The 27802-nt window shown below is 43.2% G+C and overlaps 1 protein-coding gene across 1 annotated transcript in view; it reads left to right on the forward strand.

The window, feature by feature from the left end:
• The first annotated feature begins 1760 nt into the window (after positions 1-1760).
• Positions 1761-27802, forward strand: part of LOC118390623 (rho guanine nucleotide exchange factor 15-like) — a 37418-nt gene continuing 11376 nt past the window's right edge. Inside the window, exons 1-12 of the mRNA XM_052457479.1 lie at positions 1761-1856; positions 3115-3697; positions 4143-5234; positions 5388-5439; positions 5584-5648; positions 6200-6372; positions 6517-6600; positions 6841-7001; positions 7296-7448; positions 13004-13133; positions 14195-14269; positions 16867-16959. Coding sequence (XP_052313439.1) covers positions 1848-1856; positions 3115-3697; positions 4143-5234; positions 5388-5439; positions 5584-5648; positions 6200-6372; positions 6517-6600; positions 6841-7001; positions 7296-7448; positions 13004-13133; positions 14195-14269; positions 16867-16959 — 2670 coding nt within the window. The 5' untranslated portion in view covers positions 1761-1847. The remainder of the gene's footprint in view (positions 1857-3114; positions 3698-4142; positions 5235-5387; positions 5440-5583; positions 5649-6199; positions 6373-6516; positions 6601-6840; positions 7002-7295; positions 7449-13003; positions 13134-14194; positions 14270-16866; positions 16960-27802) is intronic.

The following is a 27802-nucleotide window of genomic DNA, read 5'->3' on the forward strand; positions in this document are numbered from 1 at the left end:
TCTTATGACCGAAAAGAGCTTCTGGTTATCAGGACAGCGATTTTTCACCTCGTACTGGACAAATAATTTTTCTTTAACGAGTTGTACACAAAGGATTTATTTTCAGACACCCGACAAGGCCCAAATCCCCATCATTCACATGAGAAAGAGATGGAGATATTGGGGACATAGGTTTTCTTGTTAGGATCCAAAGGCGAGTGGGTAATCTGCCTCTACCGTCAGTCCTGTTAGCTAACGTACAATCGATGGATAACAAAGTAGACGAGCTATGATCACAAATATCCTACCAATGAGACATTAAAACTGTAATATCTTATGTTTCACCGAGTCGTGGCTGAACAACGACATTCATAAAATACAGCTGGCGGGTTTTACGCTGTATCGGCAAGATAGAATAGCTGCCTCCAGTAAAAGCTGCCAGACGGATTACCAGGACGTGTTCTCCGAACATGCGCTGACCAACTGGCAAGTGTCTTCTCTGACATTTTCAACCTCTCCCTGTCTGAGTCTGTAATACCAACATGTTTCAAGCAGACCACAATATTCTCTGTGCTCAAGAACACTAAGGTAACATGTCTAAATGACTACTGACCTGTAGCACTCACGTCTGTAGCCACGAAGTGCTTTGAAAGACTGGTCATGGCTCACATCAACACCATTATCTCAGAAACCCTAGACCCCACTCCAATTTGCATACCGCCCCAACAGATCCATAGATGATGCAATTTCTGTTGCACTCCACACTGCCCTTTCCTACCTGGACAAAAAGGAACACCTTTGTGAGTAGGCTGTTCATTGACTACAGCTCAGCGTTCAACACCATAGTGTCCTCAAAACTCATCACTAAGCTAAGGACCCTTGGACTAAACACCTCCCTTTGCAGTTGGATCCTGGACTCCCAGGCGGTAAGGGTAGGTAACAACACATATGCCAAGCTGATCCTCAACACGGGGGCCCCTCAGGGGTGCATGCTCAGTCCCCTCCTGTACTCCCTGTTCACCCAAGACTGCATGGCCAGGCACGACTCCAATACCATCATTAAGTTTGCCAACGACAACGATGAAAGGAGGTCAGAGACCTGGCCGTGTGGTGTCAAAAGGTCAAGGGTCTGAATACAGACCTCAGACTGGGGGCAAAGGTTCACCTTTCAACAGGACAACCACCCTAAGCACACAGCCAAGACAACACAGGAGTGGCTTCGGGACAAGTCTCTGAATGTCGTTGAATGGCCCAGTCAGAGCCTGGACTTGAACCCGATCGAACAGCTCTGGAGAGACCTGAAAATAGCTGTGCAGCGACGCTCCTCATCCAACCTGACAGAGCTTCAGAGGATCTGCAGAGAAGAATGGGAGAAACTCCCAAATACAGATGTGCCATTCTTGTAAGCATCATACCAAAGAAGACTCAAGGCTTTAATCACTCCCAAAGATGCTTCAACAAAGTACTGAGTAAAGAGTCTGAATACCTACGTAAATGTAATATATATATATTATTAAATATATATATATATATCTAAAAAACAGTTTTTGCTTTGTCATTATGTGGTAAAATGTGGAAAAAGTCAAGGGGTCTGAATACATTCAGAATGCACCGTACATCTAAATACTCAAGCAATGACCCTAAAAACTGTCTGGGGAACTGAAAAACGACCAGGCAACTGTTATAAAGGGCCCAGAAGTGTTTTTTGGTGAACTTCCCCTTTAAGGACTTCCCCTATGACTAAGAGAGTACGGGGTAATTCTACAGACAAAATGCAGAAGTGACCCCCTATCTGGCCCACTGTAAAATGAAAGTAGTCTACAGCACACCACTCTTAGTCTCACAGAGGACTGCATGCAGGAAAAGACATGATCGTGGTATGTAAATATTAATAATATCTACTAATTATCATCAAAGTCATTGTGGCGTCCCTAATGGCACCCTATTCAACTTCATGGTTCAACTTCACATACTGAAAGTGTCACTGTTAATGTTGACAGTTATTTATGATGCTTTGGGTAAACGCTTCTGCTGAATGATCATTTTATGAAAGTGATTGAGTTCTCCTGTGTCAAAGATCACTACAAGGGAGTTAACTTACTTTCCTTGCTGATCTATGTCGCATTTCAAAGATTAGGGGGTAGTAATTAGCGGAGGCCCGTTTCAGCTGCACTGAACAAAAATATAAAAGCAACTTGAAACAATTTCAAGGATTACAGCTTATATAAGCAAATCAGCCAATTGAAATAAATGAATTAGACATGACTAGGAATACAGATATTTATCTTTTGGTCACAGATACATAAAAACAATAGGGGCGTGGATCAGAAAACCAGTCAGTATCTGGTTTGACCACCATTTGCCTCATGCAGCGCAACACATCTGTTTGGCATAGAGTTGATCATGCTGTTGATTGTGGCCTGTGGATTGTTGTCCCACTCCTTTTCAGTATCCCTGTGCATTCGAATTGCCATCGATAAATGCAATTTTGTTCATTGTCCATAGCTTATGCCTGCCCATACCATAGCCAGACTGCCACCATGGGTGCACTCTGTTCACATCAGCAAACCGCTCACCCACACAACGCTGATATGTGCAGAGATTCTTTAGTTGTGCAAACCAACAGTTTCATCAGCTGTCCGAATGGCTGGTCTCAGACGATCCTGTAGTTGAAGAAGCCGGATGTGGTCTGCAGTTGTGATGCCAGTTGGATGTACTGCCAAGTTCTCTAAAACAACTTTGGAGGTGGCTTATGTTAGAGAAATGAACATTCAAATATCTGGCAACAGCTCTGATGGCATGAGATTATCTGGCAATTTAAGATCTGTGGCATTGTGTTGTGTGACAAAACTGTACATTTTAGAGTGGACTTTTATTGCCCCCCAGCACAAGTGCACCTGTGTAATCATCATGCTGTTTATTCAGCTTGTGTATATACCAAATTTGAGAGAAATACACGTTTTGTGCCTATGGAAAATGTCAGGGATCTTTTATTTCAGATCATGAAACATGGGACCAATACTTTACATGTTGTGTTGATATTTTTGTTCAGTGTAAAAGTAACAAATAGTGGTGAGTCATAAGAAGAATTGCTTTGATAATAAAGTTTTATCAATATTCTTGTTGTTAATGAAGTCAAGACTTCGACCCAGATCCGTCGTTCCCCCAAAGCCTTCTAACCTCAAATCCTTGGGGCCAAACATCCCAAACCACTTCCAGACCATAAACCAGAACAGACCAAACCCGAACCAGAACCAACCCCCATCAGGGGAGAGGAGCCAGGAGAGGAAACAACATCAACTACCGGAGGGGAAGGTGAAGAGGATTGTGCGTAAGTTCAGCAGCCAGGAGATGGGGCAGGCAGGACTAGAGACAAGAACAGGGGTAGAGGCTGGGGCAGAGACAGTGACTGGGGCAAAGCAGGGAGACGGTGGGGTGGTGGGGTGGACAAGTACAAGGACAGAGGCAGGACAGCAGGCAGACAGTAACAGAGGACAGACAAGGGCCCAGCAGGCCGACTATGATGCTATAATAACGAGCACTGTGGAACTCAGCCTCATACCACCTCCAGTACCATTGAGAAAGCCACGTTCTGGCCCTCACACACAACCTACAGCACAACCCACAGCACAGAGTGATGCCGTGCCCCTGGGGCAGAAGACAGACAACCATCTGGGCACCCTTCTCACACCTGGACATGGACGAGGAAACAGATCAGGTAAGCCAAGTCACATCTCTTAACCTCAGAATGTTCCTTTGTAAAATGATTAGTAGTCAGCGCTATTTTCTGACAATGAATACATGAAAAGGGTGTGTTCCTGCACATGAAGGAACAGAGAAAACCTTGTGGTATATTGATGTTCCTATATATCCATGTCCATATGTCTATGAGGAAGAGAAAGAGTAAAAAACGATCATGTCTCGGACGTACAGAATCTGTTTTATGTTCCAAGTAGTCTCTTATGACATTAATGTAAAAATTGAGTAGCGGGAAATTTGGTTCTGGGTGCCGAGGTTAGGATGCCGAGGTTCTGGGTGCCGAGGTTAGGTTCACATGGAATGGATTATTTGATATAATAATGTTGCACTAAATAAGTAACAAATGAACAAACAAGCACATTGTATTTCACAGTCACAACACAATAACACGCACTCTCTTTCAGCTCCCGATGGAAGTGAGGTGGATGAAGCGCCTGTGTGTGTTACCATTGAGAGCAGACAAACCACAGGCTCGGCAGACACCCCTAGTGGTCACCATGGCAACATGACACAGTGCCAGTGCATCTGTCACCTGAGGAGAACTGGCATGAAGTTAGTCTGGGTTCCTCTGGAGGAAGAGGAAGATAACTATGTAGAGGTGATAGGGGATGAAGAAAAAGAGAAACGAGGGAATGAGCACCAGAAGAGAGTGGTGAAGGAGGGGAAGGAAGAGGATGAAGATGACTACATAGAAGTGACAGGGGATGAAGAGAAAGAAAAACGAGGGAATCAGGACCAGAAGAGAGAGAGGAAGGAGGTGAATGAAGAAATGTTGGGATCTTTCAGAGCAGAAGAGCGTGGGGGGAAAAGTCAGACAGGGTGCCAAACAGAGACAGCTGCTGTGTTCAGTGAGCACAGAGAGGTCAGAGTTCACAAGGTCAGCGAGAATAACAGCCAGAGATCCTTCCCTTCAAAACATAACACATCATCCAACGCAGAATCTTCCCTGGCCCTGATGATCTGCTCACAGCACAGCTCATATCAGCATAGCACACGACAGCACAGCTCAAACACCAAGCACAGCTCACACCAGCACAGTTCACACACCAGACCCCATCAAAACAAAACTGAGACATATGATGAGGTTACATATGAGGCCATGCCCATGTCTGACAGAGAAGAACCACATCCACTCCCACTCCCACGCCTAATGAAACCTCCACTGATGCACAAGACGCAGCATCCCTCTCCTCCGAAGGATAATCTCCAGAGCATGTCCACGTCCTCTCTCTCTGGCCTACTAACCTCAATTTCAAAGTCAGACATCCAGAAGAGTACCCCTTCCCCTCAGACTCCTCCCTCCATCTCCCATGGCAACCCCCATCAGCCAATCCTGCGACCTCTGCCTCCACTTCCTGTTTTACATGATCTCTGCCTTCTCCCCTGCCCCATCATGCCCCGCCCTCCTCAACTCAGACCTCAGATTCCAATGAAACCTCTTCCACCTAACCCTGAGCCCAGTGGCCCTAGCTGTCTCAGCCGACACTCATCCACAGGTTGGTAGGGGAAGAACTTATAAATATGGATTATATGGTTGATTTGGTTATGAATCTAGAAATTTTATTTATATGAGGATAATGCTCACAATTCAACAATGAATCAATGGAGAAATATTAGAAACCAGATGAATTCACCACTTTCCCTCCCAGATGCTGATGTTAGGGATGACTGGGTGACTGTAGACGGGGAGGACGTAGAGGAGTAAGTCTGCGCTGCCATAGTGGCAACTCTCAACATACAGTACAACACAAACACCATAAATGTGTTTACGTCTATGTTATGAATCATCTCAAACGTTTAAAAGATTGATAAATATGTTTTACATTCAGCATTGTGTTTCCACAGGCCACAGGAACAGGCAGATAGTCCCAGGAGGATCTCCTCAGACTGGGGACCTTTGAGGCTGGACGGTACAGAGTCTCTCGGTTTTGTTTTATTTCTGAGATTACAACACGGAGACAATATACACCATATACACCAAATAGGAACACATATTGAGTTGCACCCATTCTTGATTCACACGGGTAACTGTTGAGCGTGAAAAACCTAGCAGCATTGCAATTCTTGACACAAAACAGTGCACCTGGCACCTACTACCGTACCCTGTTCAAATGCACCTAAATATTGTCTTGCCCATTCACCCTCTGAATGACACACCCACACAATCCATGTCTCAATTGTCTCAAGGCTTACAAATCATTTTTTAACCTGTCTCCTCCCCTTATTCTACACTGATTGAAGCATATTTAACAAATGACATCAATAAGGGATCATAGCTTTCACCTGAATTGACCTTGTCAGTCTGTCATGCAGAGAGCAGGTGTTCTTAATGTTTTGTTTACTCAGTGTATCTTTTTACCTATCCTCTCTTCCTCTCTCTCCCTGCCCCCCCACTCTCCTCCCTTGTTATTGCTCCCCCACCTCACCTCACCCCACCACTGCCAACCCCCTCCCCTCCCAGAACCTCTGTACCAGATCTACCAGGCTAAGTCCATCAAGGAGGCGATCCAGCTCCAGAGCATCAGCCGGAGTGCCAGCAGGGCCACCGTGGACCTCCATATGAGGCTCAGGGGCGGTGGGTCCTTAGGGGCCCCTAAGGGCCAGTTCTTCAGGGCCAGGAATGGCCCCGCAGAGGTCAGTCTCAGTGAAGAATGAGAGTGCTCAACTCTAAATCCTCTTCTATAAACAAGCAAAAAGGGTGTTTTGAACCAAAAATGTATCACATAAAAATGAAAAAGGCCAGCACTCAAATATGATTGTTTTTTTGACTCCGCGGAGGTCACACTGTGGCAGGAGCTACCGGTGGTCAGAGACAGTGGGATCCTGGAGAGACTCAGTCCAGAGGAGCTGCAGAGACAGGAGGTGAGAGGAGGGGCGGAGGAGAGAGGGAAGGGCAGGGGGAGGAGGGAGGGAAGGAGAAGGAGGGAAGGGAAGGGAAAGAAGAAGGTTGGGGATGGGAGGACGGGGTGAGGAAAGGAGGGGGGGGGGGAGTAGTGAGTTATATTGTCAGTTACATTATACCAGTCCTTTACCGTACCAAATTCCTATCTGAAACATTTTCTTAACAGTTCAACAATATTTCACAAATGTTTTTTCTATCAGAGCATGTTTGAAGTATTGACATCGGAAGCCTCGTACCTCCACTCACTGAACGTTCTCACTGATCACTTCCTGATGTGTCGGGACCTTGATGACACACTGGTGATCCATGACAAGAAGACCCTCTTCTCCAACATACTCCATGTGTATGAGGTCAGCCAGAGGTAAATGATGTCTGGAAAACAGACAGATGGAGGAAGAGTGGATGGAAGGAGAGGGGATGAAAGAGAAGGGATGGAAAGAGAGTGGATTAGGGGGAAGGGATGGAGAGAAAGGGGATGGGGGAGAGGGGATAGAAGGAGAGTGGTTGGAAAGAGAGGGGATAGGGGAGAGGGTTTGGAGAGAGAGGGGGATGGAGTGAGAGGGAATAGAGAAGGGATGAGACAGGGGACTGTAAAGAAAGAGAGATCCAACCTACGTAAGTTGAAACATCCCTCACTCTCAAATTCTTCTCACAGGTTCTTGAAGGATCTTCTGAGTAGGATCGATGAGAACATTCTGATAACTGATGTGTGTGACATCATCCACCAATACGCCCTGTACGACTTCTCAGTCTACATTGATTACATCCGTAACCAGGGTTACCAGGAGAGGGCCTACAGCTCCCTCGTGTGAGTAAATAAATTCACCCACCACACCTTATAAGGCCCATGTACTTATGGATTGTGTGCTTCTGAGTTTTGAAATTATTTATTTATCGGGAAAACATAACCCAAAACACAACCAAAACAAACTTAAAATGCATCCAACAAGTTTGTAGAGTCACAATGAATATGGGACGAAATATTGAACTAAAGATACTATAAGAGTATTTGTACAAATACTTATGGCTTCTTCGGGGGCTAAATACATTTCTAAACGGTAAAACATATGTATGAAAATACCCTCAAATAAAAGGTGACCTTTTGTCACCTCATACAAAACATTTGCTGGAGCATAGAGCCACATTTTAAATGACAACTTCCCTCATGTATTTGGACAGTGAAGTAACATTTTCACATTTTGCTCTGTACTCCAGCATATTTTTTAGTTTTTTGTCATCAAATGTTTTTATTGTTATTGGTAAAACAAGTACACATGGACAAATAAACAGACGGAACAAGAACAAGACAAACATGTCCCCCCCACTCACAGGACTTCCCTGACTAATAGTTAGATTAGTAGTTCATGCTAGCAATCTTACTGAGTCATATGCTGATGAAAGAGCTGTTATGTTTCTTTCACTAGCCTGTGCTAAAGATATTTACATGTTTATAATGTCTTTGAATGACAGCAGACACTGATGTCTGTTTGAAAAATGAGCCCACCAACTTTAGGTTATAATTTTTTGGCTGCTGTTAACCCAGTCAGAGAAATGTGTCACTGCTTCAGAGACAGGTCCAAAGTAGTGTCATCATTTAACAGTAAAATAGATGGTGAATATGGTACATTTCTCCCCATTATGTCAGAGAAACAGGATGAAACACATCTGCAGAAATGAAAAAAATTGCCAGGAGCCCCCTGAGGGCACAGTGAGCAATTTGGGGATTGTTGTGCAGTGGGCAAAATTGTAATGTTTTATTTGATGATCGGGGATTCTTGAAGCAATTTATATATTGGATCACGCTCTAGTCCAATTGATTACAGTAGTACGCATGGATTGTTCTTTCTTCCAAGAAGCATGGGAAGGTACCCATTGTGGGTCATTTTAATTAACAGACAATGTAATTTTGAAATAAATCCCTGTGTATTGAATAAACAATTTGTGAGTTGGGTATATAGAGCATTCATTCCCCCATAGGCATGCAAAGCAGAACGGAGCTGTAAGTAATAGAAAAAGGAAGTGCCAGCTAGGTTAAAATGTTTCTGTAGGTCTTGTAATGCACGGAAACAGTAGCCTTCAGTAATGTCTGAGACCATTGAGGAAAAGAGATATGTTTTCCAAACAGGTGCCAGACTGAAATAAGTTGTGAAACGTTAGTGCCAAATTTGAGTTTGCAGTGTTTGAGTGGGATATCAGAATGGGTTATGTCTTGGAGTCTGTGAAGGGCAACTAGATTTTCCTCCAGGGGGCACCAGCGGTATTTGGATTTAGCCATAAATACAGAGGGCGTAAAATAAGATTTGTCCACCTGCACATTTTTCCCCCACTGAAGGGTAGAGAATTTAATATGAGTTCCTCTTTCCAAATGAATTTGGGCAGCAATGAATGTAGCCTATCCCAACATACTGATGGTGGTGAAAGAAGGATCTAAGAAGAACTATAAAAGTTGATTCTTGGCAGTATATTCATTTTAATTATCGTGTCTTGAGCCTGGAATGAGTTTGGGATTTGCTCCCATCTTTCCACATCAGACTCTCTGCTTCTTAAGATGGTAATTGAAGTTGTTTTTGACTATTGATTAGAAAGAAGTGATAGATTTCTATTTCCAGTTTGCGGAAATGCTGGACTCTGAGAATGCTTCGAGGCAGCTGTGAATTACACATTGCCTAGTTCAGGGGTAAAAGAGCAGATTTTGTCCAGTTTTTATACCCAGATATAAAGCTGTAGTTATTAAAAACGCTGATAAGGTTAAGTAATGACTGAGGTGCATTGCCAACATAGAGCAGTTTATCATCTGCATACAGAGATACAGCATGTGGTGCTCTGTGCTAAGTACAGTAATAGGATCATAATGTTCGGACTGTCGGACTACTTGCACACAAGCGGTTCTAGGGATAAAGCAAATACCAAAGGACTCTGACAACCTTGGCAACAAGATCTGCCTATGTTGAGGTGGGATGAGCATATTTTGCCAGTTGATACCATGGCAGTGGGATTGGTATAAAGGACTTGGATCATGCATATGAATTGTTCACCCATTCCCATACGTCGTAGGACGAACCATAACAATCCCCATTATAGGCGCTTTTTCTGTGTCTAATGAAAATATACGTAGGTGATGGAGATGATGCAGTAGTTATAGACCCATACAAATTATAAAGCAAGTGAAATTATAGCAGTGTTCACGTCTCTATTGAAGGAGCCCCTATTACTGAAATAATGAATAATGTCTAGAAGTAGTTGATCTAAAAAGATACAAATAACTGTGGTTTCCTGGTATTCATTGTTTGGCTAGTTTTTTTTTTTTAGTTCAAATCAGAGTAATAGGGAGTAACAAGTGCCTCTAGTGTTGCAGGAATGAGCATCAGGGTGATGCTGTGGCAGTTGCAAGTCACGGAGAAAGGAGATACATTTATCATTATCATGTGGGATCTCAGATCTATATAAAGTCCCGGAATGTTGAATTTATTAATACTGGGTCAGTGTATGATGCCGTCCATTGATTTATTTGAAGTTATATTTTTAAAGTTTTGGTTAGTTTGGTTAGTCTAATAGAATAGGCTAATAGAAGGCTTGGGCGAGACCCATGAAAATAATAGAAGTGTTTTAGGAAACTGAGATTCTGCCCAGTGTCTATGTGAATAATTAAGTTATTTTCTGATAGTCTACTGATCAAGAATAGCTTGTGGAGATGTCAGAGTGCATTTTTGTTTCTAGTGGTGATCATTTAAATTCCAAATCAGTAATTTTGCATTGTTAAAATTAGATTAATATAATATAATTAATATAATATAATTGCGATTTCATGAGCCTAGCACCATAGCGCCATAGTTGATAGTCATTGGTCTCTCACCTCTGTTGGTCCAGTTCTATTACGCACATGATCCCATACAGCATTTAAAATCACCACCAATAATCAGTCTGAAATCATGCAATTGTTGCAAAATATTTGTTAATGAGCCGTGAAAGTTTTTCTCAAATGTGTTTGGTGCACAGACTGACACCAGAGCAATCGTATGCATATTGATTGTAGTTTTCATAAAAGTTATTATACCCTCATAGCCATTAAGTAAAAAAATTGGAAATTTCACTTTGCTACTAATATCATTGCCCCTCTTTTTTATTGTACGAGGATATCACTTGATATTGCTTGTTGCCGAGTCAATTCACATATTTTTGTAAAATATTTCCTTCTTAAAACTTCTTGACGCACCCATCCCGGTAGTGGGATCATTTTCATCAACACCCGCTGAATTGCAGCGCGCCAAATTTAAATTAAATTACTAAACATATTTAATTTTCATGAAATCACAAGTGCAATATAGCAAAACACAGTTTAGCTTGTTGTTAATCCACCTGGCATGTGTCTGATTTCAACACAGCTTTTCGGCGAAAGCATAACAAGAGTTTATGTAAGAACATCTCTCTCAGTAGACAAAATATTACAAACACCTAGCAGCCAAGTAGATTGGTCACAAAAGTCAGAAAAGCAATAGATTAAATCGCTTACCTTTGATGATCTTCTGATGTTTTCACTCACGAGACTCCCAGTTACACAATAAATGTTCCTTTTGTTCCATTAAGATTTTTTTTTAATATCCAAAATACCTCCATTTGTTTGGCGCCCTTATGTTCAGAAATCCACAGGCTCGAGCGGTCACGAAATCGCAGACGAAAATTCCAAATAGTATCCGTAATGTCCACAGAAACATGTCAAACGTTTTTTATAATCAATCCTCAGGTTCTTTTTAAAATATATAATCGATAATATATCAACCGGGACTGTCGCTTTTTCAATAGGAGAGGGAGAGACAATGGCTGCCCCACTCTGTTGCGTAAGCAAAACTCATGCGAACACCCAGCTAACTGATGCGATGTTATCTTTCTCGCTAATTTTTCAAAATAAAAGCCTGAAACTATGTCTAAAGACTGTTGACACCTTGAGGAAGCGATAGGAAAAATAAATCTGATTGATATCCCTTTAAATGGAGCGAAGGCAGGCTATGGAACATGGAGCTTTCAAAATAGCAGCCACTTCCTGGTTTGATTTTCCTCAGGTTTTTGCCTGCAATATCAGTTCTGTTATACTCACAGACAATATTTTGACAGTTTTGTAAACTTTAGAGTGTTTTCTATCCTAATCTGACAATTATATGCATATTCTCGTTTCTGGGCCTGAGAAATAGGCAGTTTCAAATGGATACGTTTTTTAGCCAAAAACAAAAATCCTGCCCCCTACACTCAACAGGTAAATCTAAGCTGCTAGCCCGCTTGCGAGGCATATTTAAACAATCTACATTCCAAGACAAAGGTGTGATGTGATTCATAAAATATATTTAAAGACACAACAGCAATGGAATTAAACAAGGTCCTGTCCCTTCCCCGAGTCCCCCACACAAACCCTGAGGTAGACACAGTGACAAGCCATTCCACCTACAAGTACCCACAAAAAAAACAACAACCCATTACCAACCCTCTGAAAAAAAGATGGCAGAGAAAAAATCCCTACTCGACCACTCCCACCCCAAAAAAAGTATGTCCGTGATCGCATTGATTATTGAACGTTATCGATGGACACAGCTTTGTAGAACCAAAACATACACATCTCTCAAACTCAAGAAGAATCATTTTGGGGGCTTGCTGCAGTTTGCAAATGATACCTAGGCTGTTGGGCAAATCTCCTTCATGGCAGTCATTCACAATCTAGTCTAGTTGCGGCAGCAACTAGACCTAATTTAAAAGGTGTCAATAAATGATCTTATTTGTATGCCTAGCAATCCCAAATGTACATTGTTTGAAGCACAGTTTTATAAGTTTCAGTCACAGATGACAGCTCCAATAAGACATCTATGGTGAACAAGAAGCTTGTAGAATCATGATTATTTTGTTTTTAGTTCATCGGTCGCCTGTAGGGGGTCCTGCGTGCTCTGGGTATTAATGTCAATTTGTGGTCTTTCTGGACTCTGCATTGGCCATACAGCATTTACTGTGATGCAGCCTCTGCAGAAGTCAGGGCATTCATACTTCTTGTGCTTTGCAGAGCAGAGCTGTTGTGAAGGAAGTTGTCAAGGAAGTGAGTTTGTGTTTATACAGATCTTACCAACCCCACCTAAACAATCATGTCAATGCAGAGCTATACGGAGCCCTCCTCATTGTTATTTTTTTTTGGGGGGGGGCAAGGCGATGCGGTAAATGCTCTGCATGGTCTATCCGGTTTCTGCATTGGCCGACAAAGCATAAATCGTCCTTTACTGACTCAAATGAACAAAATCAGTTGAAAGATTCAGTCGGAAAGATCAGAGTCAGAGAAAAAAGGGCCGACCTTCCCATTACTATTCGTTAACCCACCAATCCACTTTGCAGGCAGACCAACAACCCATTTGCGTTGGTGATGCGGAGGCTGGAGGAGTCTCCTCTATGTCGTCGTCTTCCCTTCTCCTCCTTTCTGCTCCTTCCTTTCCAGAGGATCACACGCATCAAGATCCTTGTACAGGTCAGTGGCTGCATCTCTCCAACCCAGAATCATCATAATGTAATAATAATTAGAATCAATTAGATAGTTGCAATTCCATCACATGCATCAACATCCAGTGTCCGATTTCACCAAAGCAACTTATGGCTAAGTTAATTGTTAGAACTTTCATAGGATAATCGTTAAATCTCCAAAAACCATTGTTGCTGAAGTTACACTTGAAAATGCTTGTTATTTAACAACTGCCTCAGCCACTCATAGAACAGCTAAGTGCGTCAATTGCCCTTGTATATGTACATCCCTTTATACACAGGCAACCGCTAAACATAGAATCAAGATGTTTATCTGTCTCTCTGTGACCACCGATAACTTCTGAACAAAGTTGACTACAAATAAAAAGTTGCAAATCTCTTTGCAATTATTACAAAAAAGCAAAGGATGAAAACCGAGATGACTGCAGTGTTGAATACTGTAGGCCTTTAGGCTACGTAGACCAATAAATTACAATCATATTGAAATCAATTTAATGTTCATTTCATTGAGTTCTATTACTGTCTGCAATTTTACCTCAATATATTTCATGATATGTAATAACATGTGCTCAGTGATGTGCCAAATCTTGATTTAGTGCATTATATTACAGGCTAAGCATCGTCAATATTGTGGAATAATTTTAATGTTAGGGTAAGATTTCCATGGATAAAACTGTTCCGAGAGCAGCGCTGTCTTTTTTTCGATCCTATCAGTATCAACAAATGCCTCAACGATGCACTTAGAGAACGTTCTCTCTGCGTGGTGTTTTGCGAAATGCATGGTACATCTTCGGCCATTGTAAGAAAGATGCATCGGGCCCTGGTCAGTAACAGCGGCTGGCAACATCTCCAGGTCACAGGTCAAATTACATACCAATGCAAAGAAAATGTATGCACTCACTTTACTGTACGGTTGCATCCCAAATGGCACCCTTTTCTATACAGTGCACTACTTTTGACCAGAGCCCTATTGGTCCTGGTCAAAAGTACTTCACTATATAGGGAATAGGGTGCAATTGGGACACAACCTAAGTCTGCTTTTCCACACAGAACATCCTGAAGAGGACTAAAGAGGGCACTAGGGAGGAGAACACTGCCTCTAGAGCCCTGACCTCAGTGTCTGAGGTAACACCTATTCCATCCACCCCAATTTGATACACTATATGACCAAAGGTATGTGGACACCTGCTCGTCGAACATCTCATTCCAAAATCATGGGCATTAATATGGAACTGGTCCCCCCTTTACTGCTATAACAGACTCCACTCTTCTGGGAAGGCTTTCCAACAGGTGTTGGAACATTGCTGCAGGGACTTCCATTCAGCCACAAGAGTGTTAGTGAGGGTGAGCACTGATGTGGGCGATTAGACCTGGCTCGCAGTCGGCGTTCCAATTTATCCCAAAAGTATTCGATGGGGTTGAGGTCAGGACTCTATGCAGGCCAGTCAAGTTCTTCCACACCGATCTCGACACACCATTTCTGCATGGACCTCACTTTGTGCACAGTGGTATTGTAATGCTGAAATAGAAAAGGGCATTCTCCAAACTGATGCCACAAAGTTAGAATCACAGAATCATCTAGAATGTCATTGTGTGCTGTAGCGTTAAAATTTCCCTTTACTGGAACTAAGTGGCTTAGCCCAAACCATGAAAAACATTCACAGACCATTGTTCCTCTCCATCAAACTACAGTATACAGTTGAACGTATGCATTGGGGCAGGTAACGTTCTCCTGGCATCCACCAAACTCAGATTGGTCTTTCGGACTGCCGGATGGTGAAGAGTGATTAATCACTCCAGAGAACGCGTTTCCACTGCTCCAGAGTACAATGGGGGTAAGCTTTACACCACTCCAGCCTAGACTTGGCATTGCGATCTTAGACTTGTGTGTGGCTGTTCGGCTATGGAGACCCATTTCACGAAGCTCCCAACAAACACTTATTGTGCTGACGTTGCTTCCAGAGGCCGTTTGGAACTCAGTGAGTGTAGCAACTGAGGACAGACACGCTTCAGCACTCGGCAGTCCCGTTCTGTGAGCTTGTGTGGCCTACCACTTCGCTGCTGATCTGTTGTTGCTCCTAGACGTTTCCACTTCACAATAACAGCACTTATTTTTGTTATATTTAAAAAAAACTTTATTGAACTAGGCAAGTCAGTTAAGAATAAATTCTTATTTACAATGACAGCATAACAAAAGGCCTCCTGCGGGGACAGGGACTGGGATAAAAAGAATATCGGACAAAACACACATCACGACAAGAGACACCAAAACACCACATAAAGAGAAACCTAAGACAATAACATAGCATGGCAGCAACACATGACAACACAGCACGGTGGCAACACAACATGACAACAACATAGTACAAACATCATTGGGCACAGACAACAGCACAAAGGCAAGAAGGCAGAGACAACAATACATCACACGAAGCAGCCACAACTGTCAGTAAGAGTCTTTGAATGAAGAGATGACCGGGGCAGCTCTAACAGGGGAGACATTTTCCGAACTGACTTGTTGGAAAGGTGGCATCCTATGACGTTGCCATGTTGAAAGTCACTGAGCTCTTGAGTAAGGCAATTCTATTGTCAATGTTTGTCTATGGAGATCACATGGTTGTGTGCTCGATTTTATACACCTGTCAGCAATGGGTGTGACTGAAATAGCCGAATCCACTAATTTGGGGTGTCCACATCCTTCTGTATATATAGTGTACCATTGAATTCTGGATTAAACTTGGAACATTGCTATCCTAGAGACTGGTTTTTACATCAGAAGTTAATGGTTATCTGTAGGAGCCAGATGGCTTTGGAATGTGCTGGGTGGACAGGGTGAAGTCACATGATTGCTATAGGGGATATGGGTGGAGAGATCTTTGGATTAGGCATCAACGGGGTTGAGGTCAGGTCAGATCCCCTTAAGGGAGAAACAATGGTTTATTACCCAATCACTTCGTCTTCCTGTCGAACCATAAAATATGTAAGGATTGGGGAGAAGGAGGAGTGCCTAAATGGGAGTATATACAGTGCCTTGCGAAAGTATTTGGCCCCCTTGAACTTTGCGACCTTTTGCCACATTTCAGGCTTCAAACATAAAGATATAAAACTGTATTTTTTTGTGAAGAATCAACAACAAGTGGGACACAATCATGAAGTGGAACGACATTTATTGGATATTTCAAACTATTTTATCAAATCAAAAACTGAACAATTGGGCATGCAAAATTATTCAGCCCCCTTAAATTAATACTTTGTAGCGCCACCTTTTGCTGCGATTACAGCTGTACGTTGCTTGGGGTATGTCTCTATCAGTTTTGCACATCGAGAGACTGATCATTCAAGGGGGCCGAATACTTTCGCAAGGCACTGTATATACCTGTGGTGGTGGAAAGATGTTTTGTTTAAAGCAGCTGTATTGATCCCCTGGGAAGAATTAAACTTGGTTAAACTTTCATAGTGTCCGTTGAATTATTTACTGATAATTAGAACCTAACAGTACGTATTGGTCACTGTAGACATGCAAGCACTATAAAATATTACACATACACTACGAACAATGTGCCATTGAAAATAAGTAGGCCTGTTAAAAATATTTGAAATCCATTAGGAAATGGACAGCAGTCTTTCTGTTGGATACTTCTTCAAAATACTGGGCCAACAAAACCTTACCAAAATGTGCTCCACTACAACTCCACTCTTTGTTGTTATTCTCCCTCTTCCAGATCATCAAGGAGTCCAACACACAGGTGGGCCAGATGAAGCAGATGGAGGAACTCATACAAGTCAATAACACATTGGAGTTCAACAAACTCAAGGTCTGTTTATATACATGTCATTACCACACTGGAGTTCATCAAATGAAAGGTATGTTCATAAACATGTCATTATTACCACATTGGCGTTCCATAAACTCAAGGTATCTTCATACATAGTACCAGACAAAGATTTGGACACACATTGTAGAATAATAGTGAAGACATTAAAACTCTGAAATAACACATATGGAATCATGTAGTAACCAAAAAAAGTGTTAATGAGATTCTTCAAAGTAGTCACCCTCACTCTTGGCATTCTCTCAATCAGCTTCATGAGGTAGTCACCTGGAATGCATTTCAGTTAACAGGTGTGCTTTGTTAAACGTACATTTGTGGAATTTATTTCCTTCTAAATGCGTTTGAGCCAATCAATTGTGTTATACATAAGCAAACATAAATGACAGTCCATTATTACTTTAAGACATGAAGGTCAGTCAGTACTGAAAATGTTAAGAACTTTGAAACTTTCTTCAAGTGCAGCAAAAACCATCAAGCGCAATGATGAAACTGGCTCTCGTGAGGACCGTCACAGGAAAAGAAGACCCAGAGTTACATCTGCTGCAGAGGATAAGTTCATTAGAGTTACCAGCCTCAAAAATTGACAATTCACTGCACCTCAGATTGAACCTCAGAGTTCAAATAACAGACACATCTCAACAGAAGAATAGAGAGTGATGGAGTGCTGCATCAGATGGCCTCCACAATCACCCGACCTCAACCCAATTGAGATGGTTTGGGAGAGTTGGACCGCAGAGTGAAGGGATAGCAGCCAACTAGTGCTCAGCTAATTTGGGAACTCCTCCTCCAAGACTGTTGGAAAAGCATTCGAGGTGACTACCTCATGAAGCTGGTTGAGAGAATGCAAAGCTGTCATCAAGGCAAACATGTGGATAGTTTGAAGAATCTAAAATGTAAAATATATTTTGATTTGGGCGCCGACAGATATAGCTCCTAAGAAACCTAAGCAACTTTGCAGTATTTTGTTTTTTGTGTGTTATTTCTTACATTATTAGCCCAGATTTTTTTGTGTTACTACATACAGCCGGTAACTAGCATTACGACCAGGAATACGACTTTCCCGAATTGGATCTTTTGTTCGTACCTCCCAGGGCAATATAACTTATTCCAGAGGCTACTCCAAAACACCGCCGGCGGAAAAGAGGTATTCGCAGTGGACTTCTAGTCTGACTCAGGAAGCGTACACACCTTCCACCGCTTCAGAGTATATTACTTGCTAATGTTCAGTCTCTGGATAATAAAGTAGACGGGCTCAGGGCGAGGATCTCTTTCCAGAGAGATATCAGGGATTGTAACATACTCTGTTTCACAGAAACATGGCTCTCTCTCTCGGGATATACTGTCCCCATCTATGCAGCCAGCTGGGTTCTCAGTACATTGTGCAGATAGGAAAAAAGAACTCTCCGGGAAGAAGAAAGCTGGGAGTGTATGTTTCATGATTAACTACTCATGGTGCGATTGTCATAACATTTGGAAAATCAAGTCCTTTTGTTTACCCAACCTAGAATACCTCATGCAAATGCCGACTGTATGACATCCCAAGAGAATTCCCAAGAGAATTCTCTTCAGTTATAGTCACAGCCGTGTATATTCCTCAAGCCAGTACCACGACGGCCCTCAAAGAACTACGCTGGACTTACATTTACATTTACATTTAAGTCATTTAGCAGACGCTCTTATCCAGAGCGACTTACAAATTGGTGCATTCACCTTATGACATCCAGTGGAACAGCCACTTTACAATAGTGCATCTAAATCTTTTAAGGGGGGTGAGAAGGATTACTTTATCCTATCCTAGGTATTCCTTAAAGAGGTGGGGTTTCAGGTGTCTCCGGAAGGTGATGATTGACTCCGCTGTCCTGGCGTCGTGAGGGAGTTTGTTCCACCATTGGGGAGCCAGAGCAGCGAACAGTTTTGACTGGGCTGAGCGGGAACTGTACTTCCTCAGTGGTAGGGAGGCGAGCAGGCCAGAGGTGGACTTCATGCAAACCACATATCCTGAAGCCGCATTTATTGTAGTTGGGGATTTTAACAAAGCAATTTGAGGGAAACGCTACCGAAGTTCTACCAACACATTGAATGCAGTACTCGTGCTGCAAAAACATTGGACCACTGCCACTCAACTTTTAGAAATGCCTACAAGGCTCTCCCCTGCCCTCCCTTCAGCAAATCTGATCACGACTCTATTTTGCTTTTCCCTTCCTATAGGCAGAAACTCAAACAGAAAGTACCCGTGCTAAGATCTATTCAATGCTGGTCTGACCTATCGGAATCCATGCTTCAAGATTGTTTTGATAATGCGGACTGGGATATGTTCCAGGTAGACTCTGAGAATAACATTGACGAATATGGTGACTGAGTTGATCAGGAAGTGTATAGGAGATGTCGTACCCACTGTGACTATTAAAACCTACCCAAACCAGAAACCGTGGATAGATGGCAGCATTCTCACAAAACTGAAAGCACAAACCACCTTATTTTACCATGGCAAGGTGACTGGGAATATTACCAAACACAGTGTAGTTATTCCCTTCGTAAGGCAATCAAAAAGGCAAAACGTCAGTACAAAGGACAAAATGGAGTCGCAATTCAACGGCTCAGACACAAGACGTATGTGGCAGGGTCTATAGACAATCACGGCTAGAAAGGGAAAACCAGTCACATAGCGGACACCGATGTCTTGCTCCCGGACAAGCCGAACACCTTCTGCGCCCGCTTTGAGGATAACACAGTGCCACTGGCAAGGCCCGCAACCAAGGACTGTCGGCTCTCCTTCTCTGTGGCCGATGTCAGTAAGACATTTAAGCGTGTTAACCCTGGCAAGGCTGCCGGCCCGGACGGCATCCCTAGCCGCGTCCTCAGAGCATGTGCAGACCAGCTAGGTGGAGTGTTTACAGACATATTCAATCTCTCCCTATCCCAGTCTGCTGTCCCCACTTGCTTCAAGATGTCCACCATTGTTCCTGTATCCAAGAAAGCAAAGGTAACTGAACTAAATGATTATCGCCACGTAGCACTCACTTCTGTCACAATGAAGTGCTTTGAGAAGCCAGTTAAGGATCATATCACCTCTACCTTACCTGACACCTAGACCCACTTCAATTTGCTTACCGCCCCAGTAGATACACAGACGACGCAATCGTCATCGCAATGCTCACTGCCTTATCCCATCTGGACAAGAGGAATAGCTATGTAAGAATGCTGTTCATTGACTATAGCTCACCATTCAAACCCATAGTACCCTCCAAGCTCATCATTAAGCTTGGGGCCCTGGGTCTGAACCCCGCCCTGTGCAACTGGGTCCTGGACCTCCTGATGGCCGCTCCCAGGTGGTGAAAGTAGGAAACAACACCTGATTACCAACAATGAGGAGAAAGCCTACAGGGAGGAGATGAGGGCCCTGGGAGAGTGGTGCCAGGAAAATCATCTCTTACTCAACGTCAACAAAACAAAGGAACTGATCGTGGACTTCAGGAACAGCAGAGGGAGCACGCCCCTATCCACATCGACGGAACCGCAGTGGAGAAGGTGGAAAGCTTCAAGTTCCTTGGGGTACACATCACTGACAAAATTAAATGGTCCACCCACAAAGACAGCGCCTCTTTAACCTCAGGAGGCTAAAGAAATGTGTCCCTAAAACCTTCACAGATGTACAATTGAGAGCATCCTGTTGGGCTGTATCACCACCTGGTACGGCAACTGCACCGCCCGCAACCGCAGAGCTCTCCAGAGGGTGGTACGGTCTGTGCAACACATCACTGCGGGCAAACTGCCTGCCCTCCAGGACACCTACAGCACCCGATGTCACAGAAAGGCCAAAATGATCCTCAAGGACATCAACCACCCGAGCCCCTGCCTGTTCACCCCGCTATCATCCAGAAGGCAGGGTCAGTACAGGTGCATCAAAGCTGGGACCGAGAGACTGAAAAATAGCTTTGAGCTCAAGGCCATTAGACTGTTAAATAGCCATCACTAGCCGGCTTCCTCCCGGTTTTGCAACCCTGCACCATAGAGACCGCTGCTCTATATACATAGACTTGGAATCACTGGAACACTAGTCACTTTAATAATGTTTAAATACATTTCTCATCTCATATGTAGTCCATTATACTGTATTTTAGTCAATGCCACTGACATTGCTCAATCTAATGTTTATATATTTCTTAATTCCATTATTTTACATTTAGATACGTGTATATTGTTGTGAGTTCTTAGATACTACTGCATTTCGGCATACCTTTAATAACATCTGCTAAATATGTTTATGTGACCAATACAATTTGATTTGATTTTGATTGGACTTTTTTGGTTACAACATGATTCCATGTGTGATTTCATAGTTTTGATGTCTTCACTTTTTTTCTACAATGTAGCAAATAGTAAAAATAAAGAAAACTCCTTGAATGAGAAGGTGTGTCCAAACTTTTGAGAGTTCCACAAACTCAAGGTATGTTTATACTTTATACTTTGACAGATTTCACAACACACTGTGTGGCCTCAGGCCCCTACTCCAACACTACCACAGATCTACAGTACTAAATGAATAGTGTGTATGTTATCGTGTGTGTGTAAGTATGTATGTGTCTGTCTTTGCCAATGTTTGTGTTGCTTCACAGTCCCCGCTGTTCCACAAGGTGTTTTTTATCAGTTCTTTAAATCTAATTTTACTGCTTGCATCAGTTACTTGATGTGGAATAGAGTTCCATGTAGCCATGTAGTCACATACATGTTGTACTGTGTGCCTCCCATAGTCTGTTCTAGACTTGGGGACTGTGAAGAAACCTCTTGTGGAATGTCTTGTGGGGGTATGCATGGGTGGCCGAGCTGTGTGCCAGTAGTTTAGACAGAGCTCGGTGCATTCAACATGTCAATACCTCTCATAAATAAAAGTAGTGATGAAGAAAAAATCTCTCTTCTACTTCCAGCCAGGAGAGATTGACATGCATTTAAAAAAAATATTAGCTCTTTCAGCCGTGCTGCCCTGTTCGGAGCCAATTGCAATTTTCCTAAGTCCTTTTTTGTGGCATCTGACCACACGACTGAACAGTAGTCAAGGTGCGACAAAACTAGGGCCTGTAGGACCTGCCTTGTGGATAGTTTTGTTAAGAAGGAAGAGCATTGCTTTATTATAGACAAACTTTTCCCCATCTTAGCTACTACTGCATCAATATGTTTTGACCATGACAGTTTACAATCTAGGGTTACTCCAAGCATTTTAGTCATCTCAACTTACTCAATTTCCACATTATTTTATTTCAAGATTTAGTTGAGGTTTGGGTTTAGTGAGTGTTTTGTTCCAAATATAATGCTTTTAGATTTAGAAATATTTAGGGCTATCTTATTCCTTGTCACCTACTCTGAAACTAACTGCAGCTCTTTGTTAAGTGAACACAGTCATTTCAGTCACTGTAGTAGCTGATGTGTATAGTGTTGAGTCATCTGCATACATTGACACTCAAAGTTTACTCAAAGTTAGTAAAAATTGAAAAAAGCAAGGGGCCTAAACAGCTACCTGATTCTAACTGGATTATATTTGAGAAGCTTCCATTAAAGAACACCCTCGGTGTTCTGTTAGACAAGTAACTCTGTATCCAAATTATAGCAGGGGATGTAAAGCCTTAACACAAGTTTTTCCTGTGGCAGAATATGATCGATAATGTCAAAAGCTGCTCTGAGGTCTAGCAAGACAGCCCCCACAATCATTTTATCATCAATTTCTCTCAACCAATCATCAGTCATTTGTGTAAGTGCTGTGCTTCTTGAGTGTCCTTACCTATTGTAACGGAATTGCTCTTCTTCAGAGGAGCATTAAGGATCAGACCAATGTGCAGCGTGGTAAGTGTCCATAATGATATATTTAATAAATCAACAGAACACTGAACAAAATAACAAAAGTACAAACAACCGAAACAGTCCCGTATGGTGAAAACACTAACACAGGATACATAATCACCCACCACTCAAAAGTGAAACCAGGCTACCTAAATATGGTTCTCAATCAGGGACAATGATTGACAGCTGCCTCTGATTGAACACAGAAATCCCAAAACATAGAAAAAGGAACATAGACAACCCACCCAACGCAAGCACCGACCATACTAAAACAAGGACATAACAAAAGAACTAAGGTCAGAACGTGACAGTACCCCCCTCCCAAAGGTGCGGACTCCGGCCGCAAAACCTGAACCTATAGGGGAGGGTCTGGGTGGGTGTCTGTCCGCGGCTCTGGCTCTGGTGCGGGACGTGGACCCCACTCCACCATAGTCTTTCTCCACCTCTGTGGCCGCTTTAGAGCGGCGACCCTCGCCGCCGATCTCGGACTGGGGACCCAAGCCACGGGTCCTGAATGGACGGGAGATTCCGGCAGCACCGGACAAACGGGAGATTCCACTAGCACCGGACAGGCGGAAGACTCCGGCAGCTCCGGAGTGAAGGACAGCTCCGGAGTGAAGGACGATTCCGTCAGCGCCGGAGTGACGGGCGGCCCCGGCAGCTCAGGACAGACGGGCGGCCCCGGCAGCTCAGGACAGACGGGCGGCCCCGGCAGCTCAGGACAGACGGGCGGCCCCGGCAGCTCAGGACAGACGGGCGGCCCCGGCAGCTCAGGACAGACGGGCGGCCCCGGCAGCTCAGGACAGACGGGCGGCCCCGGCAGCTCCGGACAGACGGGCGGCTCCAGCAGCTCTCAGGACAGACGGGCGACTCCGGCAGGTCAGGACAGATGGGCGATATTCCCCAGCCTGTGCCCAGGGTCCGTTGCCGTCCAGAATCTCCTCCCATGTCCATGAGTCCCGAGATTTCTGCTGCTGCCCGTTACCATGCTGCTTGGTCCTTGAGTGGTGGGTGGTTCTGTAACAGAATTCCTCTTCTTCAGAGGAGGAGTAGCAAGGATCAGACCAATGTGCAGAGTGGTAAGTGTCCATAATGATATATTTAATAAATCACCAGAACACTGAACAAAATAACAAAAGTATAAACAAACAAACAAAACAGTCCCGTATGGTGAAAACACTAATACAGGATACATAATCACCTACCACTCAAAAGTGAAACCAGGCTACCTAAGTATGGTTCTCAATCAGGGACAACGATTGACAGCTGCCTCTGATTGAGAACCATACCAGGCCAAACACAGATATCCCAAAACATAGAAAAAGGAACATAGACAACCCACCCAACTCACACCCTGACCATACTAAAACAAAGACATAACAAAAGAACTAAGGTCAGAACGTGACACCTATATGCATGCTGAAATTCTGTTGTCAATTTGTTTACTGTGAAATAGCATTGTATCTGGTCAAACAACATTTTTTCCAGAAGTTCACTAAAGGGTTGGTAAAAAGGCTGATTGGTCGGCTATTTGAGCCAGTATTCTTGGGTGGCGGAATGACTTCTCTCCAAGCCCAAGGGCACACGTTCTCTAGTAGGCTTAAATTGAAGATGTTGCAAATAGGAGTGGCAATATCATCTGCTGTTATCCTCAATAATTTCCCATCCAGATTGTCAGACCCCAGTGGCTTGTCAATGTTGATAGACAACAATAATTGTTTCACCTCTTCCACACTGACTTCACAGAATTCAAAAGTACAATTCTTGTTTTTCATAATTTGGTCCCATATACTTGGATGTGTAGTGTCAGTGTTTGTTGCTGGCATGTCATCCTTAAGTTTGCTTATCTTGCCAATGAAAAAGTCATGAGGTAGTTTGCAATATCAGTGGGCTTTGTGATGAATGAGCCATCTGGTTCAATGAATGAACGAGCGGAGTTTGCTTTTTTCCACAGAATTTAATATCAAGGTTCCCCAGAGCTATTTACTATAATTGTTTATATAATTTATCTTTGTTTCATAGTGTAGTTTATTTTTATTTTGTTTAACCACATGATTTCTTAATTTGCAGTATGTTTGCCAATCAGTTGGGGTGCTAGACTTAATTGCCATACCTTTTGCCTCATCCCTCTCAACCATAAATTGTTTCAATTCCTCATCATTGAAACAATCCAAGGGGATTTAAGGTTTTACAGTCATTTTCTTAATGGGATTCTTAGTAACTGGAAGAAGTAGTTTCATAAATGCATCAAGTGGAGCGTCTGGTTGCTCCTCGTTACACACCACAGATCAGCAAATATTCTTTACATCATCAACATATGAATCACAACTAAACTTATTGTATGACCTCTGAGATGTGTCTGTTACTTGAACTCTGTGAGGTGCAATCTGAGGTGCAGTTAATGACGATTTCTGAGGCTGGTAACTCTAATTTCTCCTGTGCAGTAACTCTGAGTCTTCCTTTCCTGTGGCAGTCCTCGTGAGAGCCAGTTTCATCATAGCGCTTGATGGTTTTTGTGACTGCACTTGAAGAAACTTTCAAGTTCTTGAAATATTCCATATTGACTGACCTTCATGTCTTAAAGTAATGATGGAATGTTGTTTCTCTTTGCTTATTTGAGATGTTCTTGCCATAATATGGACTTGGTCTTTCACCAAATAGGGCTATCTTCTGTATGCAACCACTACCTTGTCACAACACAACTGATTGGCTCAAATGCATTAAGGAAAGAAATTCCACAAATGAACTTTTTACAAGGTACACCTGTTATCCTTTTTGGGATAGGGGGCAGCATTTTCACTTTTGGATGAATAGCGTGCCCAGAGTGAACTGCCTCCTATGCTGTCCCAGATGCTAATACACTGCTCCAAAAAATAAAGGGAACACTAAAATAACACATCCTAGATCTGAATGAATTAAATATTCTTATTAAATACTTTTTCTTTACATAGTTGAATGTGCTGACAACAAAATCACACAAAAATTATCGATGGAAATCAAATGTATCAACCCATGGAGGTCTGGATTTGGAGTGACACTCAAAATTAAAGTGGAAACCCACACTACAGGCTGATCCAACTTTGATGTAATGTCCTGAACAAGTCAAAATGAGGCTCAGTAGTATGTGGCCTCCACGTGCCTGTATGACCTCCCTACAACGCCTGGGCATGCTCCTGATGAGGTGGCGGATGGTCTCCTGAGGGATCTCCTCCCAGACCTGGACTAAAGCATCCGCCAACTCCTGGACAGTCTGTGGTGCAATGGAGCGAAACATAATGTCCCAGATGTGCTCTATTGGATTCAGGTCTGGGGAACGGGCTGGCCAGTCCATAGCATCAATGCCTTCCTCTTGCAGGAGCTGCTGACACACTCCAGCCACATGAAGTCTAGCATTGTCTGACCCACCGCCAAACCTGTCATGCTGGAGGATGTTGCAGGCAGCAGAACATTCTCCACGGCCTCTCCAGACTCTGTCACGTCTGTCAAGTGCTCAGCGTGAACCTGCTTTCATCTGTGAAGAGCACAGGGCGCCAGTGGCGAATTTGCCAATCTTGGTGTTCTCTGGCAAATGCCAAACGTCCTACAGGGTGTTGGGCTGTAAGCACAATCCCCACCTGTGGACGTTGGGCCCTCATACCACCCTCATGGAGTCCGTTTCTGACCGTTTGAGCAGACACATGCACATTTGTGGCCTGTTGGAGGTCATTTTGCAGGGCTCTGGCAGTGATCCTCCTGCTCCTCCTTGCACAAAGGCGGAGGTAGCGGTCCTGCTGCTGGGTTGTTGCCCTCCTATGGCCTCCTCCACATCTCCTGATGTACTGGCCTGTCTCCTGGTAGCGTCTCCATGCTCTGGACACTACGCTGACAGACACAGAAAACCTTCTTGCCACAGCTCGCATTGATGTGTCATCCTGGATGAGCTGCACTACCTGAGCCACTTGTGTGGTTTGTAGACTCCGTCTCATGCTACCACTAGAGTGAAAGCACCGCCAGCATTCAAAAGTGACCAAAACATCAGCCAGGAAGCATAGGAACTGAGAAGTTCAGCCCAGTCAAAACTGTTCGCTGCTCTGGCCCCCCAATGGTGGAACAAACTCCCTCACGACGCCAGGACAGCGGAGTCAATCACCACCTTCCGGAGACACCTGAAACCCCACCTCTTTAAGGAATACCTAGGATAGGATAAGTAATCCTTCTCACCCCCCTAAAAGATTTAGATTCACTATTGTAAAGTGGCTGTTCCACTGGATGTCATAAGGTGAATGCACCAATTTGTAAGTCGCTCTGGATAAGAGCGTCTGCTAAATGACTTAAATGTAAATGTAAATGTATGGTCACCACTCCTCTATTGGGGATGTCTTGCTAATTGCCTATAATTTCCACCTGTTGTCTATTCCATTTGCACAACAGCATGTGACATTTATTGTCAATCAGTGTTGCTTCCTAAGTGGACAGTTTGATTTCACAGAAGTGTGATTGACTTGGAGTTACATTGTGTTGTTTAAGTGTTCCCTTTATTTTTTTTGAGCAGTGTATATGCATATTATTATTACTATTGGATAGAAAACACTCTGGAGTTTCTAAAACTGTTTGAATGATGTCTGTGAGTATAACATAACTCATATGGCAGGTGAAAACCTGAGAAAAATCCAACCAGGAAGTGGGACATCTGAGGTTTGTAGTTTTTCAAAGCTTGGCCTACCGAGTACACATTGAGATATGGATGAGGTTGCACTTCCTAGGGCTTCCACTATATGTCAACCGTCTTTTGGAACTTGAATGAGGATTCTATTATAAAGGAGGGGCTCATGAGACCTCTTTGAGTCAGTGGTCTGGCAGAAAGCCTTGGTCTCATGACGTGCACTTACCTCACGTTCCAGTGCTTTTTCTTCAGACAAAGGAATTCTCCAGTTGGAACATTGATGTTTTATGTTAAAAACATCCTAACGATTGATTTCATACATCAACATGTTTCTAAAGGACTGTAACGGAA

Source organism: Oncorhynchus keta, chromosome 11, assembly GCF_023373465.1.
Source record: "Oncorhynchus keta strain PuntledgeMale-10-30-2019 chromosome 11, Oket_V2, whole genome shotgun sequence".
Taxonomy (NCBI): Eukaryota; Metazoa; Chordata; class Actinopteri; order Salmoniformes; family Salmonidae; genus Oncorhynchus; species Oncorhynchus keta.